Below are 14,299 nucleotides of genomic sequence, written 5' to 3' on the forward strand. Positions count from 1 at the left end.
TTTATTTGCACCAAATAAAACACTATGCATTTGTCATTCGAATCAATGGTCTTGTTTGTTGTGTGTCTCTCTCCGGTAGTACGCAAAAGCCATTTGACAGACAAATGTTGAATATCAAAAGCCTGATCCTATGTTTATTAGTTTAGTAAAACAGCTAGGCCAGCTACTGCCTGTTTGATAGAGTTAAAGTGGTGCCGTTTGATGACTCTTCTTCTGCATGGAACTTGGATGATTTCACCAATCATCACCTTAGCTGAGTTTTGACTTATAGTCTGGTTTTCGTGAATGGCTGCAGCAAATGTTTGGTTTGGCCTGGTGCTTCAGTGTTTGGGAGAACAGCAAAGATTATGCAATTTGTGTTGCTTTGTGGTTTTGTTATGTTGCTGATGTACTTGACATGGCTCTGTCATTAGTTTTGCTTGCAAAAATGTAAACACTACCTGGGTTTGAGCGCTTTTCTGGGCAGTTGAATTCAACAGTAGAACTTTGCTGCCATCTTGTGGTAGAAGGCTGCAAGCACACATATGTGTGTTCGTATATTTGAGATCTATGGTGCTCAGTGTTTCTTCATTTCTATCTATCTATCTATCTATCTATCTATCTATCTATCTATCTATCTATCTATCTATCTATCTATCTATCTATCTATCTATCTATCTATCTATCTATCTACCTATTTGTCTATCGATCTATCTGTCTATTGATCTATCTGTCTATCTGTCCTCCAATAGACTCAGAATGACTTCATGGTGATCTGTAACGTGGCCAAGATCCTGGAGCTGGTGGTGCCGCTGATGGAGCACCCGAGCGAGACCTTCCTGGCCACCATCGAGGAGGACCTCATGAAGCTCATCATCAAATACGGCATGCTGGTAGGTGGATATGCTACGAGTCGTATTGGTCGAAAAAAAGCGGGACTCTGTAATATAAATACCATACGGCATGCTGGTGGGTGGACAATGTTGCAAGTGATATTGGTCGAGGAAAGCGGCACTCTTTGTTATAAAAGCTATACGGCATGCTGGTGGGTGTTAATGTAGCTAGTTAAAGCCTGCTATGTACGGTAGATTTTGATGCAGAGGCACGCACACTCCTCCAAACTTACTTAGTATTCCTTTTAACTGTTGAAGTAATATTCTGACATATTCTAATTTCATCATTTTAACATGCTGTAATAATTCATATTGACTATGGTATGGTTCTACATCGTCTCCACTGTGCTTTGTGCACTGACACTGATTTTCATGCCTGGGTGCTCTACTTGTCTTCAGGTGGTGCAAAACTCTGTCAGCTGCCTGGGCGCCATTGTGAACAAGGTCACGCACAACTATAAGTTTGTCCTGACCTGCTTCAACCGCTACTACAGTAAGTTTTTCAGGACGGTAACCTTGATTAAAAACCAACTTCTTTTGTTTTTAGGCATTATTCAATTTTGATCATATTTTGCAATGATATCATAAAGCTTTCATTTTTTAATTACAACCGCATCTATTTGCTTTTCTTTCAACTACAGTCATCTCTACTTAGTTTTCATTCATCAGTAGGACTTTTTCTAACTTCTGTTGTTTTGGCTGTGTTCACTGCATGTGTGAACTTTTCACCTTTATATTATAAGATAGCATTGACCATGAGGCTAACTTCTAACTTTTATCAATGAAAATAAAGAAGAGGCCGCACACTCTGACTCCTTTACGGCTGAAGCATGGAGCAGAGTGTGCAGCATCATCTTAATTTTCATTGATGTTTGATTACTCAAGTGGCCAGCACCTCAAAAAGCCTTGATTGGTGTGCGGTATCTTTTTTTCCCCCTAACGTCTAACTTTCGTCATTGCTCCCTCAGGTGCGTTGACCAAGCTGAAGCAGCAGCATCAGGACGACCCGTCCAGTAACGTGCTGTCCTCCAATAAGCCCACACTGCTGCGCTCCCTCTTCACCGTGGGAGCCCTCTGCAGACACTTTGACTTCGACCGTGAGGAGTTCAAGGGCAACAACAAGGTACAGCCGGCATTCCATTTAGCACCCATCGAGCATGGCATAAGGAATAATAGCGTGTTGAGTTGTACGTGTTATAAAACTGGAGTTGAGTTTCATATGATACAATATTTCAGATGGATTGTGCTGCCCATTCATCTATGTAATAAGGAGAAAGTTTGCTGAAGAGAGAGTGTAGATATCAGTCTTTTGCTGAAAGAATCAGAAACCAACAAGCACGCCTTCTAGAATGTTGTCCTCCGTTCTGATTCCATTCCTGTGTTCCGTGTTCTCCAGGTGGTGATCAAGGATAAGGTTCTAGAGCTTCTGCTCTACTTCACCAAGAGCGAGGACGAGGACCTCCAGACCAAAGCCATCATCGGCCTGGGTAAGTGGAGGCTACGGATGAGAATTTTTTTTTGCAAACACACTATTCGAAAATCAATGGTCACTATTCAAATCCCTGGCTGTAAACAGCGTGCGTGGGAGTTTCTGAAGAAATCAAAACTTCGCACTAATCGTCATTGCAACCTAAATCAGTAAGGGAGGCCAATACATTTTTTGTATGTGGGGTCTGCACATATTGTGTTGAATGAAACTACCTATAGCAGACATTAAGAATCTAAATCTTGAATTTATATATAATAAAATTATATATATAAAAAAATTCAAGATTTATATATATATATATGTATATATATACATATATATATATATATATATATATATATATACATATATATATATATATAAATTTATATATATATATAACACATGGCAAAAATAGGATATAGGCTACTCTGGGGTGCGTTTCTCGAAACCATAGTTGCTAACTGCGCTAGCTACTTTGTTGTTTGTAATGCAATTTCCCATTGGCAACTGCTAAAGTTGCTAACAGGCTAACAACTACGCTTTCGAGAAACTCACCCCTGATGTGATACCGATTCGAAGAATAAGTTACCTGTCAAAGTAGCTGGTGAGACTCTACTGTGAAGATACTAACTAGCCACGGACAAGTTTCAGATGTCAATGTCAAGCCTTGCTTATTAGTCTACTAGTATATTCGTATTCGTATAAGGACACTGTTCCTAAATGGATGCTCTGTCCTCCATCTTCCTCCAGGTTTCCTGTTCATCATGCACCCGGGCCTGATGTTCATGCCTGACGTGAAGAACCTCTACAACGACATCCTGTCGGACAGGAAGCGCTCGGACAACCTGAAGATCCAGGTGCTCAAGAACCTGCAGACCTACCTGCAGGAGGAGGACTCGCGCATGCAGGAGGCCGACCGGGAGTGTGAGTAGAGATACACGCACACGCTCACGCACACGTGCATGCAGGAGGCTGACAGGGTTTGTTAGTAGACATGTAGACAGACACACACTCACACTCACACTCACGCTCACGCTCACGCTCACACTCACACATAAGCATGCAGGAGGTCGTCACAGGGATTGTGAGTAGAGACAGGCATCATCACACACACACGCACAGAAAGACACCTCAACAATCAAAAACCATGAATTATTTCATTATTAACCTCTAATAAAGGCTGTCTTTGGGGTTTTTTTTAATTGTGGGGTTGGTGTGATGGCATATTTTATGCTTTTAGATTTTTAAGTCTGTTATGCAAATCAGTGCTCAATTTTATTCATGTATCCTTAATTTCCCTATTTTGTACCCATGTGAGTTTTGCCCTCAAAGTAATTTGCTAAGCTGTTTTAAATTCTTTGACCCAGATTTCAGTGAAGTGATGCTGACCCCCCTTCTCTCTCTCTCTCTCTCTCTCTCTCTCTCTCTCTCTCTCTCTCTCTCTCTCTCTCTCTCTCTCTCTCTCCCTCCCTCCATGCATTATTCTCCATCTCTCTCTCTCCCCTTCCTTTCTCCTCCCCTCTCCCATTCCCTCTTAATCTCCCCCCCCCCCCCTCTCTCTCTCTCTCTCTCTCTCTCTCTCTCTCCTTTCTCTCCTCTCCACCTCTCCGTCGCCCCCTGCAGGGAAGAAGCTGTCTAAGCAGGAGGACCTGAAGGAGATGGGTGACATCTCGTCTGGCATGAGCAGCTCCATCATGCAGCTGTACCTGAAGCAGGTGCTGGAGTCCTTCTTCCACACGCAGTCCAATGTACGACACTTCGCCCTCAACGTGGTGGCCCTCACGCTCAACCAGGGACTCGTACACCCTGTGCAGGTACACATGGACACACGCCCGCACACACACACGCACCATCATCATCAACATGGGGGCCCTCATGCTCAGCCAGGAACTCATACATGCTGTGCAGGTACAAATAGCATACTTTTTGCACACACACACACACACACACACACACACACACACACACACACACACACACACACACACACACACACACACACACACACACACACACACAGAGAGACAGACACACAGAGAGACACACCAGGCTTGTACGAAATTCCGAATGGAAAGAATTTCAATTCAAAGTAATGCCATAATACGAACACTAGGTGGTGGTGTTCTATGTACTTTCAATGGGTGGTGTAGATTAAATTCAAAGAAATTCAAGGTAATGGCACCACCTAGTGTTCGTATTATGGCATTATTTTGAATTGAAATTCTTTCCATTCGGAATTTCGTACAAGCCTGACACACACACACCTCATGCATGCATGGGCACATACACCGCAGCCACACCAACTTCCTTGGGGAACACACACTGTCGAAGCACATACCTTTTTCTTGTGCATTGCATCCAGGCACCGGCAGAGGCACACCATAACCGCATTTATCCTGTGTAAGATTTCACTGAGCCGCAATTTGTGTTCTTTGTCGTTCAGTGTGTGCCCTACTTGATTGCCATGGGAACAGACCCAGAGCCCACCATGAGGAACAAGGCAGACCAGCAGCTGGTGGAGATCGACAAGAAATACACCGGATTCATCCACGTGAGTAGTACTGCAGCGTAAACTTCACATCACACATCTGATCAGAACGCAGACTGGATTATTAACTTGTATCGCCATAAATTGGAGAAAAACACTCAGATTTAGTATTACTACTATTACTACCATTACTAACACTACTACTTTTACTAGCACAACTAGTTCTATAAACAATGTTACTACTGTATTACTACTAGTACTAGTAAGTACTATTATAGTGTCCTCTGCTACTACCACTGGTAGTTATAATTGAAAAAAGCTATTGGTTCAGAATTCAGTGCTGGCATATACTGTACTTAATGTGTGTAAAGGTGAAACAGAGAGTGATGTTGTTCCTTTGTGCGTATTCGTCCCCAGATGAAAGCGGTGGCGGGCATGAAGATGTCCTACCAGCTGCAGCTGTCCATCGCGGCGCCGCGGCCGGGCTCGCTGGTGCGCGGCTTCCGGACGGACGAGACGTCCTCGGCGCTCTGCTCGCACCTCTTCACCATGGTCAGGAGCAACCGCCAGCACCGCCGAGCCTTCCTCATCTCCCTGCTCAACCTCTTCGACGACAGTGCGGTGAGTGACGCCCATTTGGTGGAAATTGGAAAAGTTTATGTTGATTTGATGATCATTTTTTAGAACTTCATTTTATTTTATCTGACTATTTTTCGGCATTTCTTTGTTTTTCTGCATCTCATTGTGCTCTCGTGTGTGTGTGTGTGTGTGTGTCTCTCTCTCTCTCTCTCTCTCTCTCTCTCTCTCTCTCTCTCTCTCTCTCTCTCTCTCTCTCTCTCTCTCTCTCTCTCTCTCTCTTTCTCTCTCTCTCTCTCTCTCTGTGTCTTTGTGTGTGTGTGTGAGAACTGGATTTGCTTTTAAATGGTTGACCTGCCTCTGAATAGACGGCCTTAAAAAGTCAATCTCTTGCTGTGTCTGCCATGCTGTCATCCACAAGGAGGACTGCAGTGTACACTAAAGCTGTTTTATAATAGACATGCAAGTAAATTACATCTTAATGACATTTTTCCTTATTTCTCTCTCTCTCTCTCTCTCTCTCTCTCTCTCTCTCTCTCTCTCTCTCTCTCTCTCTCTCTCTCTCTCTCTGTATGTCTCTCTCTCTCTCTCTCTCTCTCTCTCTCTCTCTCTCTCTCTCTGTAGAAAACGGAGGTGAACATGCTGCTGTTCATCGCTGACAACCTGGCCTGCTTCCCCTTCCAGAGTCAGGAGGAGCCCCTCTTCATCATGCACCACATAGACATCACCCTCTCCGTCTCCGGCAGCAACCTGCTGCAGAGCTTTAAAGAGGTAAGGAGCGCTCCCTTTAGACCGGTATGCATCAGCCTCATCAGATTAGCAAAGGTCCCACCTTTTAAAGGTTTTGAACTTTTTAGAATGTATCGATGTTAAAAATCGTATTTAATCTCCTTATTTTGTTAGTTTTGTAAATGTGATATGATGTTTATTTCTGTCTGTATTGGCCATGATATAGCCATAGCTGCTGAAATGGCAATAAATGTAAACAATCAATCAGATTAGCAAAGCTTTGAAGAGGTGAAGGTTCCATAGTTTGGTGAAACGGCACCCTCGGGTTGCGACCACTGCTATTATTTCAGTTTTTCGTGGACAGTTCTGGTTGCACCACATACCGTAGATATCACAGTCTCAGTATTCGACATCAATCTACTGTTGAGCTTTAAAGAGGTAAGGACCCCCTACGCGTCTAAACAGCAGCCCCTCTGATTGCTTTTTAGTGCTGTTACTTCAAGTCGTACAAACAGGGTTCAGGTTGTGTGTCTGTTGTTCAAGAAACATTAGCTCTGCTTCAGTTTACTACGGTTGCTTCTGCCTTTACCTATTCAGCATAGCTTGTACCTAATGAACACAGCACTCAGGAGGTGAGGGCCCCCTCTCGCATTGCCACCACTACTGCTATTGTTTTAGGTCACACAGAGTACAGGGACTTCTGTTGTACTGAGTTGTACAAGACATGTTAGCTTTTGCTGTGAAGAAGACCAACTGATGTTTACAGCAGTTCGGTCAACTTTTCCCCAATTGCGTGTCCTCTGGTGATGTGGTATGCAATAAGAGCCCGCCAATCATTTATACCTACTAGTATCTCCATCCTAAATAAGACAACTGTAAGTTAGACTGAATAGCACACTGCACTTTGGTACTGAATACTGCACTTTACTGTGTTTATGTTGGGTTTTTTTTTGTCAACCTGTCTTTTTGTTCTATAGAGGGAGGGGAGGGCGGGGGGTCGTGTTTGTCTATTGTGTTCTTGTTTATTGTAATGTCTTTGTAATTGTATCAGATGCACTGAAAATGGCACAGAACAAATTTCCGAAAGGACAAATAAATAATCTATCTATCTATCTAAGCCTGCTGCCAAGACCGGTTGATCCGCCCGTCTGCTTAATCTGTTGGCTTAAAGGCAGAAGGAAGGCACCTGTGCGCACAGGTGTCAGATGTACCTTTTTTGAATTTGTGTTATGGGTCTGTGTTTGCATCTGATATTGAGTTTGTCTCCAGTCACTCAAGGTTGTGTTAGCCTCGAAGAGCTGCTGCAGCGCTTCTAAAAATGTGATACGATGAAACGCCGCTTGAGTCGTGATTTGTCCCCTTAACCATTTCTCCAACTTCCCCCAACTCCCCAAAACTCCTCAGTCCCTACTGAAGAAGGAGCAGCGGAAGGAGAGGAGGCAGCGCCGGAAAGAGGAGCGGGAACGCGAGCGAGAGCGGCGGGAACGCGAGCGGCAGGAGCGGCGGGAGCGCAAGTACAACAACTCGGAGGACGAGGACGAGGACGAGGAGCGGCACAGCAGCCGACGCAACAGCTCCGAGGAAGAGGAGGAGGACTACAGCGACGAAGAGGTCCGGCGGCGGCCCAAGAAGAGCCGACACAAGCAGCAGCAGCAGCAGGCCGCCAACAGCTCCGACTCGGGCTCCGGCTCGGACTCGGACATCGACGACCTGGAGAAGGTGATGCATCGGCTGCCGGAGAACCCTATCCCGCTGCTGGACTTCGCCAACGCCTCGCAGGGTATCCTGCTGCTGCTGGTGCTCAAGCAGCACCTCAAGAACCTCTACGGATTCTCCGATAGGTAACTAGAGCACTACAATCTCTGTTTAAATTATTTCAAAATACGCGTCATCCTAATGGACCTCAAGAAGCTCTGGTCTTTCTGGTCTCTCTCTATGGCTTCTCTGAACCGACGGCTTCTCTGATGGGTCATTTAGAATGATCGTTTTGGGTAGGGTGCGCACATCCAAAGTCACTTGTTGCAGGTGCCAGACAAAAGTGTCGGAGAGTTGAAGAAGGTAGGTCTGCACACAGTGGAATAAGCTCCAAAAAAAGTGTATTGTAAATTTAATTAACTTAATTTTTTGGAGCTTATTCCGCAGTGTGCAGACCTGACTTCATTTAGAATTATATAATTTATCATATATCATACATCATATCTTTCATTCACATTCTATTTCCATGTATAGTACCATGCAATTAAGCTCATCATTTGGTTTGACAAGGGAATTGGACCTATGGGAGTCTGCTTTAAAGGATGGCGTTGGTTCTTGTTCATGTTGTTGTCTCATCAGCTATTACATAAGTATTCCTCTTTCTTTCTCCCCCCTCTGCAGCAAAATCCAGAAGTATTCTCCTACGGAGTCGGCCAAGGTGTACGACAAGGCGGTGAACAGGAAGAACAACGTGCATTTCAGCCCGCGGCAGACTCTCGACTTCCTCAGCAGCGACCTCTCCAAGGCTGACATCACCTACGACCTCAAGAAGAGGATCGTCAGGCAATACTTGGACGTAAGACATGTTTCTATTCTTTTCTTTTTCTTCCAGGATGTCCCATTGACCATTTTTACTTTACAACTTGCAGAATAAATCCAGTAGTCACTCTTAACAATACTTAAATTAATACAATAATTCCATTTTTTACAAAACAATATTTTCTGGTGGAACCTTGAATGTTTTCCTATTTGAGAGATTTTGACATCTGTAGCTGGAAAGATCTGTGTTGGACTGCAAGAGGATGATTTCGATGAGTTAAATATTTATATACAGAACAGCCCCACGTTCTCGTACTTGGGTTCTGTCATTGTCCTTGCTAGAGGAAATGTAAACACAACATCAATGTATGCCGCTGATTTTAACGGTAGATGTTTGCTGCCACCCTGTGGTAGGTTGCTGAAAGCACAGATATGGGGTGCATGTATTTTCTGTTCACAATATTCAGAATTTCTTAAGTTTTCTAAAACCGTGTTCTCCCCCTGTCTTTTTCTCTTCCTCCCTCCCTCCCACCAACCCCCGACACCCACCCCACAGTTCAAGGTTCTGATGGAGCATTTGGACCCAGACGAGGAGGAAGAGGAAGGAGAAGCGAGTGCTAACGCCCGTAACAAGGCCATCAACGCGCTGCTAGGGGGCACGGGCTCCAGCCCCAACCCCAAGCAGCACCACTCGCACGTAGTACCCGTGGAGACGGATGACGAGGACAGCGAAGGGGAGGAGAAGATGCCAGGGGTGAGGGCACTTCAACAACATTTTGATGTTAATGCGTTGTGCCGTATCAAGAACGGCCGGGTTAAAAATAGCAATACTGAAGCGTCTCAAACATGGTGCCAGTAGGCTACATTTATCGTTTGTTAGTACAGTGGTTCCCATACCTCTTTTCCCTTTCCTTTATCCCTTTTGGGACTAATGATATATCCACGACCCCTCCTCATTCCTGTCCAACGCCTACCTGAAATGACTAAAAGCCATGACCATCTCCTACTGATTATCTCTTACTTAGTTTCTTGTAGCGCGACATATTGCATCATTTCAGGCTCGGTAGTTATTACATTTCACGGTAGTCATTTCATTTCTTTTTAATGTTGAATTATTTTACTCCTGTGTGCATTCGACAACCAGACCCTTCGTCTAAACTGCTCTTCTCTCTCCCTCCTCTTGTAGTCGTCGTCGCGGCGCTCGCGGAGTCGAGGCGGCGGCGAGTCTCTGGAAGCCATGGGCAACCTGCACGAGACCCTGGGGTCCATGGACGTGGTGGCCCTCTGCTGCCCCAAGTACAAGGACCGGCCGCAGATCGCGCGCATCATCCAGAAGACGGGCAGCGGCGCCTACAGCATCCACTGGATGGCCGGCTCCTACTCGGGCGCCTGGGCCGAGGCCAAGAAGCGCGACGGGCGCAAGCTGGTGCCCTGGGTGGACACCATCAAGGAGGCCGACATCATCTACAAGAAGATCGCCCTGACCAGCGGGCACAAGCTCACCAACCAGGTGGCTAAGACTTTGCGGTCGCTGTACGCGGCGAAGGAAGGCGGCGCGAGCTAATCGCACATCATGACACGCATTGACCTGAGCGCGTACACACACTCACACACAAACACATACACACCCACGTACACATTCACATTACACGCACTCTTATTTTACACGTGAAAGCCCATATGTGAACACTTCTACAGGAACTCTCTGCAGCCAAACTTTATTGGGGATCCCGTGTTTTCTAAACAATACCCCCTTATTGAGGACGACGGAGAGACTTTAGTGCAGACACATGACATGAAAAGATTATGGAAGGGTTGGGTGGGGGTTTGGGTCAGGGTTTGGGGGGGGGCGGGTACGTCAGGCAGGGAGAGGGGAGATGGAGATTGGGTATTGGGGGCGGGATGGGAAGATGATGATGAGAGAAAAAAATAATTGAAGTGACATTTTTTGGTCTGTGTTGAACTGCTGGTGGATCAATGGGATGTGATTTTAAGTTAAAAATAACCGGACAAAAAGAAAACACAATGGAGAAGGACTTTTGCAGGGATCAGGGGACTTTTAGAGGACACGAACGATAATGGAGAAACACACATCGGAAGGAGGAGTATGTTTGGGGGCGGGGTACGGGGATTACAAAAAAAGTGTGTGGGAGCTCCTTCGCTGTTGTGCAGCAAAAACTCGGTTGTTTGATTTTTACTCCCACTGTATCATAGTTTAACACACGAAGAAGAAAAAAAAGACAAAAACAAAATGTTTATATCTGACAAAAAAAAAATTCTGTTTAAAAATAAACTTAAAGTGAATGTTGGAAATTAGTCTGTTCATGTTCTTAATAAAGTGTTCTTGGAGTTTAACCTCCCGGCGGATGGATGAATTTCTTTAGCTTAGCGCCGTAACCAGGGCGACGACCTTTGACTTCTCTCTTCCTCTTTGTGGCCCTGCTTGTAAACGCTGGTCTCCAGGAAGTAATTTATTCTGTTCGAACCAGGAGCATGCAGTTGACAATATCTGTGGCTTACAAGAAAAGGGGTGGTGTTGGTTTTACTTTTTTTCTTTCTCTTTTTATTTTTTTCATTTTGTAAATGTAGATTTTGATGTATTAGGTCATCTTTACCCCCCTAGAGAGAGAAAAGGGATCCCACCCTGCACTTCTGGAGGAAGAAACAAACACTGCAATAAATTTTTTACTTCTCTTTGTTACACGTCTCATTTGCGTTTGACTTTTTGGTTTCATTTCGGGTTTTTATTCGGTTTTATTTTTTATTATTACGTCCTGTGATTTAAATGTGCACATAATAAAGGCCTTCTGATATGATTGGTCACATCCTCATAGTGCCCTGGAAGGAATTGCTTTGAATCAAGTCTGCCCTATCTGCCTCTTGTTTGAAAGACGTGGTGATGGCCAAAATCACAGAGGATAAGAACCAGCTGTCCACTTTTCCAGAAGTTTTTTTGCTCTCTCAGTTCATTTGAATACAAGCAAAGATTTTCCCCATTTCTGAAACAAGTGAATGTTGCATGACCACTTCATCCACAGCTAAAGAGGGAAGTCTTAGGCGTGTGTGCCATTCCTTTTTTATGTTTTAATGCTGCTGCTGTTGCTACTACTATTACTACTACTGCTACATCTGCCAGATGTTTTAACACCTACAGTTGACCTGATGATACAGTTTATATATATCAAGTCCCAGCACCTCATGATTGAGTGTGTATGTTGGTATAAGGGACCTCCAAGAATACACCTGCAACAACCCATAGGTTGGGTCTCTACAAAAATGTGTATAGTATCTAGGCATGTAAGCGTGAAAGCCCTTGCCTGGCTCTTGCCCGACCTGTGTTTGGAGTGCCACCAGGGGGCTCCAGAGCACACACACGGAGGTCTGGTAGGAACCAGGCTATGAAAGTCCACCTGGGAAACTCCAACTCTCATTGTCATTGTGACACGGCACACAATGAAATTGCAGGCATTTACTAATTACTTCTTGAGGAGCTAGAATTTTAACTATTTATCCAACCGTTGGTTTATATACAAAAACTATGAGTAAGTTTCATGGAAGTACAATATATACAACCAAATGATGTACCCAAGTTGTCCTGGATTATAAGATGACGAGTAACACAGACGAGGTGGGATGCTGTAAGTCACAGTAATGATTCAAGTGGACTGAAGTCTGAAAAAGCATCTCAGGTTTGCAAATGTAAACAAAACATTTGTAGCAAAGTTGCTGGTGGTCATTCATTTGTGAAATTATACTACCACCTTGTGGTAGCAGAGGAGAGGTTCAGTAAGAATAGGACTTTATTGATGAATAAAATCTACATTATGATGATTAACATATTTCTGGCATACTTCATTGCATACGTGTTTATATAATGCAATGGGTGGCTTGAACATTGTTTAAAAATAAATAAATGAAAGAAATAGTTTCCACGGTCAGCTGTCAGAGCGAGAATAAAGAAAAAGTTTTGTTTTTTTGCTTACGAAGATTGCCGGCGCCGGAAGTGCCCACAAAGCTTAGCGGCATGCGGTTGCCTGGCGGGATACATCAACGGGAGAAACTTCATATTTTCTAGCACATACACCGGACTTTTGGGAATAATTATTTGTGTAGGTGAGCTGTATCTAAACACATTTTCTTCTGCATATTGTCTTGCATATTAAAGCAGTCACATTTGCTCATTCAAGAGTCCCCGTCCTTTGTTAAACATAGGTTAGTGAGCCATTTAGCCTGCTACCAAGAAAAGCTAACAGAATCTAGAGTACTACCTTTTAATTTTATTTCATTTGACCATGAAAAGTACACATACTGTGTAAATTTCTGCGGTATAGAACCGCACTGTGTGTAGATATCGGCTTATGGTTTGTATCGCTAGCTTTACACAGGGTGATGTTTTATTTATTTTGGCGCTGTCATTGGTGGTAGACATAGCCTTAGCTTAGCTTTGCATGTGTTTTGCCGAATACAGTTAGCTTAGTTCTTTGATTAAAAAGCGAGGTGAACTGACAACTCTGTTATTATGCCCATCTTTTGGATGTTTGAATAGGTGTATACACAACATTATAGCTGATGCTTGATGTGAGCAGTGTTGACGGCTCAGGTCTTGAAGCTGGCAACAGGCTTGTTGTCTTACTTGACACTTCTGTGATGTGTAAAACAACTCCCAGGTGCTTCGCGGTTCTCCAGAGATGCCGTCCTCGGTGGGTCCCAGCAGCCCCGCTGCTGCCTTGCAGGAGGCCCTGGAGAGTGCAGGCCGCCTGACCGACAAACACCTACAGGAGGACCGCTGCTTCCCCGACCTCTCGGAGCTGTTGAATGTACCAGCACACAGTGAGTGATTTAACATATACTGGTATTATTGCCCCGAATTATTGTCGTGTGGAATGCAGTGTTGGACTGCACTGTCACTGAGGTATGGTATTGGGCGACGAGTGTATAGGATGTTGAATTAGATTATTTATAAACGAGATAATTGAGTTTTGTTTGCTGACCTTTTTCCTTTATCTGTGTATTTGCTAGATATGCCATCTCTCTCCGGCGTGTCAGACATGGACTATCCATTACAGGGTCCAGGGCTGGTCAGCGTGCCAAGTTTGCCAGAGCTGAGTCCCTTCAGGAGGGTCCCGCTCCCCCCAGAATTGGTTGAGCAATTCAGTCGTATCCTTTATTGATCATCGTAGCCGTGTACAGATAGGGTTGTCATGTTCCAAAGTCTTGTATTGAAATGCATTTTTTTAATTATTCATCATCGGGTAATTTTGAGTGCGCTATAGTTTTGCTGTACATTAATTTTGTGTGTACTGTCAGTTTGGTACTATGTTTATCCTTACTTTGTCACAGAGGATCCAGAGGATTGACTGAGCTTATATTTACCCGTGTAACTTTGTTGTAAACAATGTTTGTTTTTGTTTGAGCCTTAACTGTGTAAATTGTAGATATGCAGTGTAACTGCATGATGGGCGTGTTTCCCGAGATAAGCAGGGCCTGGCTGACCATCGACAATGACATCTTCATGTGGAACTACGAGGATGGGTAAGCATGCCATCAATATAGTGTGTGTGTGTGTGTGGTGTGTGTGTGTGTGTGTGTGTGCGCGCGCTCGCTCGCTCGCATGTGTGTGTGCGCGTGCAAGCATTTGTGTATCAGTAT

General features: G+C 44.4%; 2 protein-coding genes across 5 annotated transcripts in view; both read left to right on the forward strand.

Annotated features, from left to right (window-relative positions):
• LOC134459790 (nipped-B-like protein) overlaps positions 1–10,468 on the forward strand; it is a 94,767-nt gene extending 84,299 nt beyond the window's left edge. For both annotated transcript variants that reach the window (XM_063212210.1, XM_063212211.1), the window contains exons 35-47: positions 732–872; positions 1,272–1,365; positions 1,841–1,995; positions 2,269–2,359; positions 3,094–3,267; positions 3,967–4,157; positions 4,787–4,894; positions 5,249–5,452; positions 6,032–6,178; positions 7,541–7,977; positions 8,513–8,687; positions 9,207–9,404; positions 9,837–10,468. In XM_063212210.1, the coding sequence (XP_063068280.1) occupies positions 732–872; positions 1,272–1,365; positions 1,841–1,995; positions 2,269–2,359; positions 3,094–3,267; positions 3,967–4,157; positions 4,787–4,894; positions 5,249–5,452; positions 6,032–6,178; positions 7,541–7,977; positions 8,513–8,687; positions 9,207–9,404; positions 9,837–10,214 (2,493 nt within the window). In that variant the 3' untranslated portion in view covers positions 10,215–10,468. The remainder of the gene's footprint in view (positions 1–731; positions 873–1,271; positions 1,366–1,840; positions 1,996–2,268; positions 2,360–3,093; positions 3,268–3,966; positions 4,158–4,786; positions 4,895–5,248; positions 5,453–6,031; positions 6,179–7,540; positions 7,978–8,512; positions 8,688–9,206; positions 9,405–9,836) is intronic.
• Positions 10,469–12,676: 2,208 nt separating this feature from the next.
• nup155 (nucleoporin 155) overlaps positions 12,677–14,299 on the forward strand; it is a 33,156-nt gene continuing 31,533 nt past the window's right edge. For 2 of the 3 annotated variants that reach the window (XM_063212212.1, XM_063212214.1), the window contains exons 1-4: positions 12,682–12,763; positions 13,318–13,480; positions 13,670–13,807; positions 14,086–14,182. In XM_063212212.1, the coding sequence (XP_063068282.1) occupies positions 13,339–13,480; positions 13,670–13,807; positions 14,086–14,182 (377 nt within the window). In that variant the 5' untranslated portion in view covers positions 12,682–12,763; positions 13,318–13,338. Of the gene's footprint in view, positions 12,764–13,317; positions 13,481–13,669; positions 13,808–14,085; positions 14,183–14,299 lie in introns of all 3 variants that reach the window. The other variant, XM_063212213.1, reaches the window with a different exon arrangement.

This window comes from Engraulis encrasicolus, chromosome 12 (genome assembly GCF_034702125.1).
Source record: "Engraulis encrasicolus isolate BLACKSEA-1 chromosome 12, IST_EnEncr_1.0, whole genome shotgun sequence".
Classification (NCBI taxonomy): domain Eukaryota; kingdom Metazoa; phylum Chordata; class Actinopteri; order Clupeiformes; family Engraulidae; genus Engraulis; species Engraulis encrasicolus.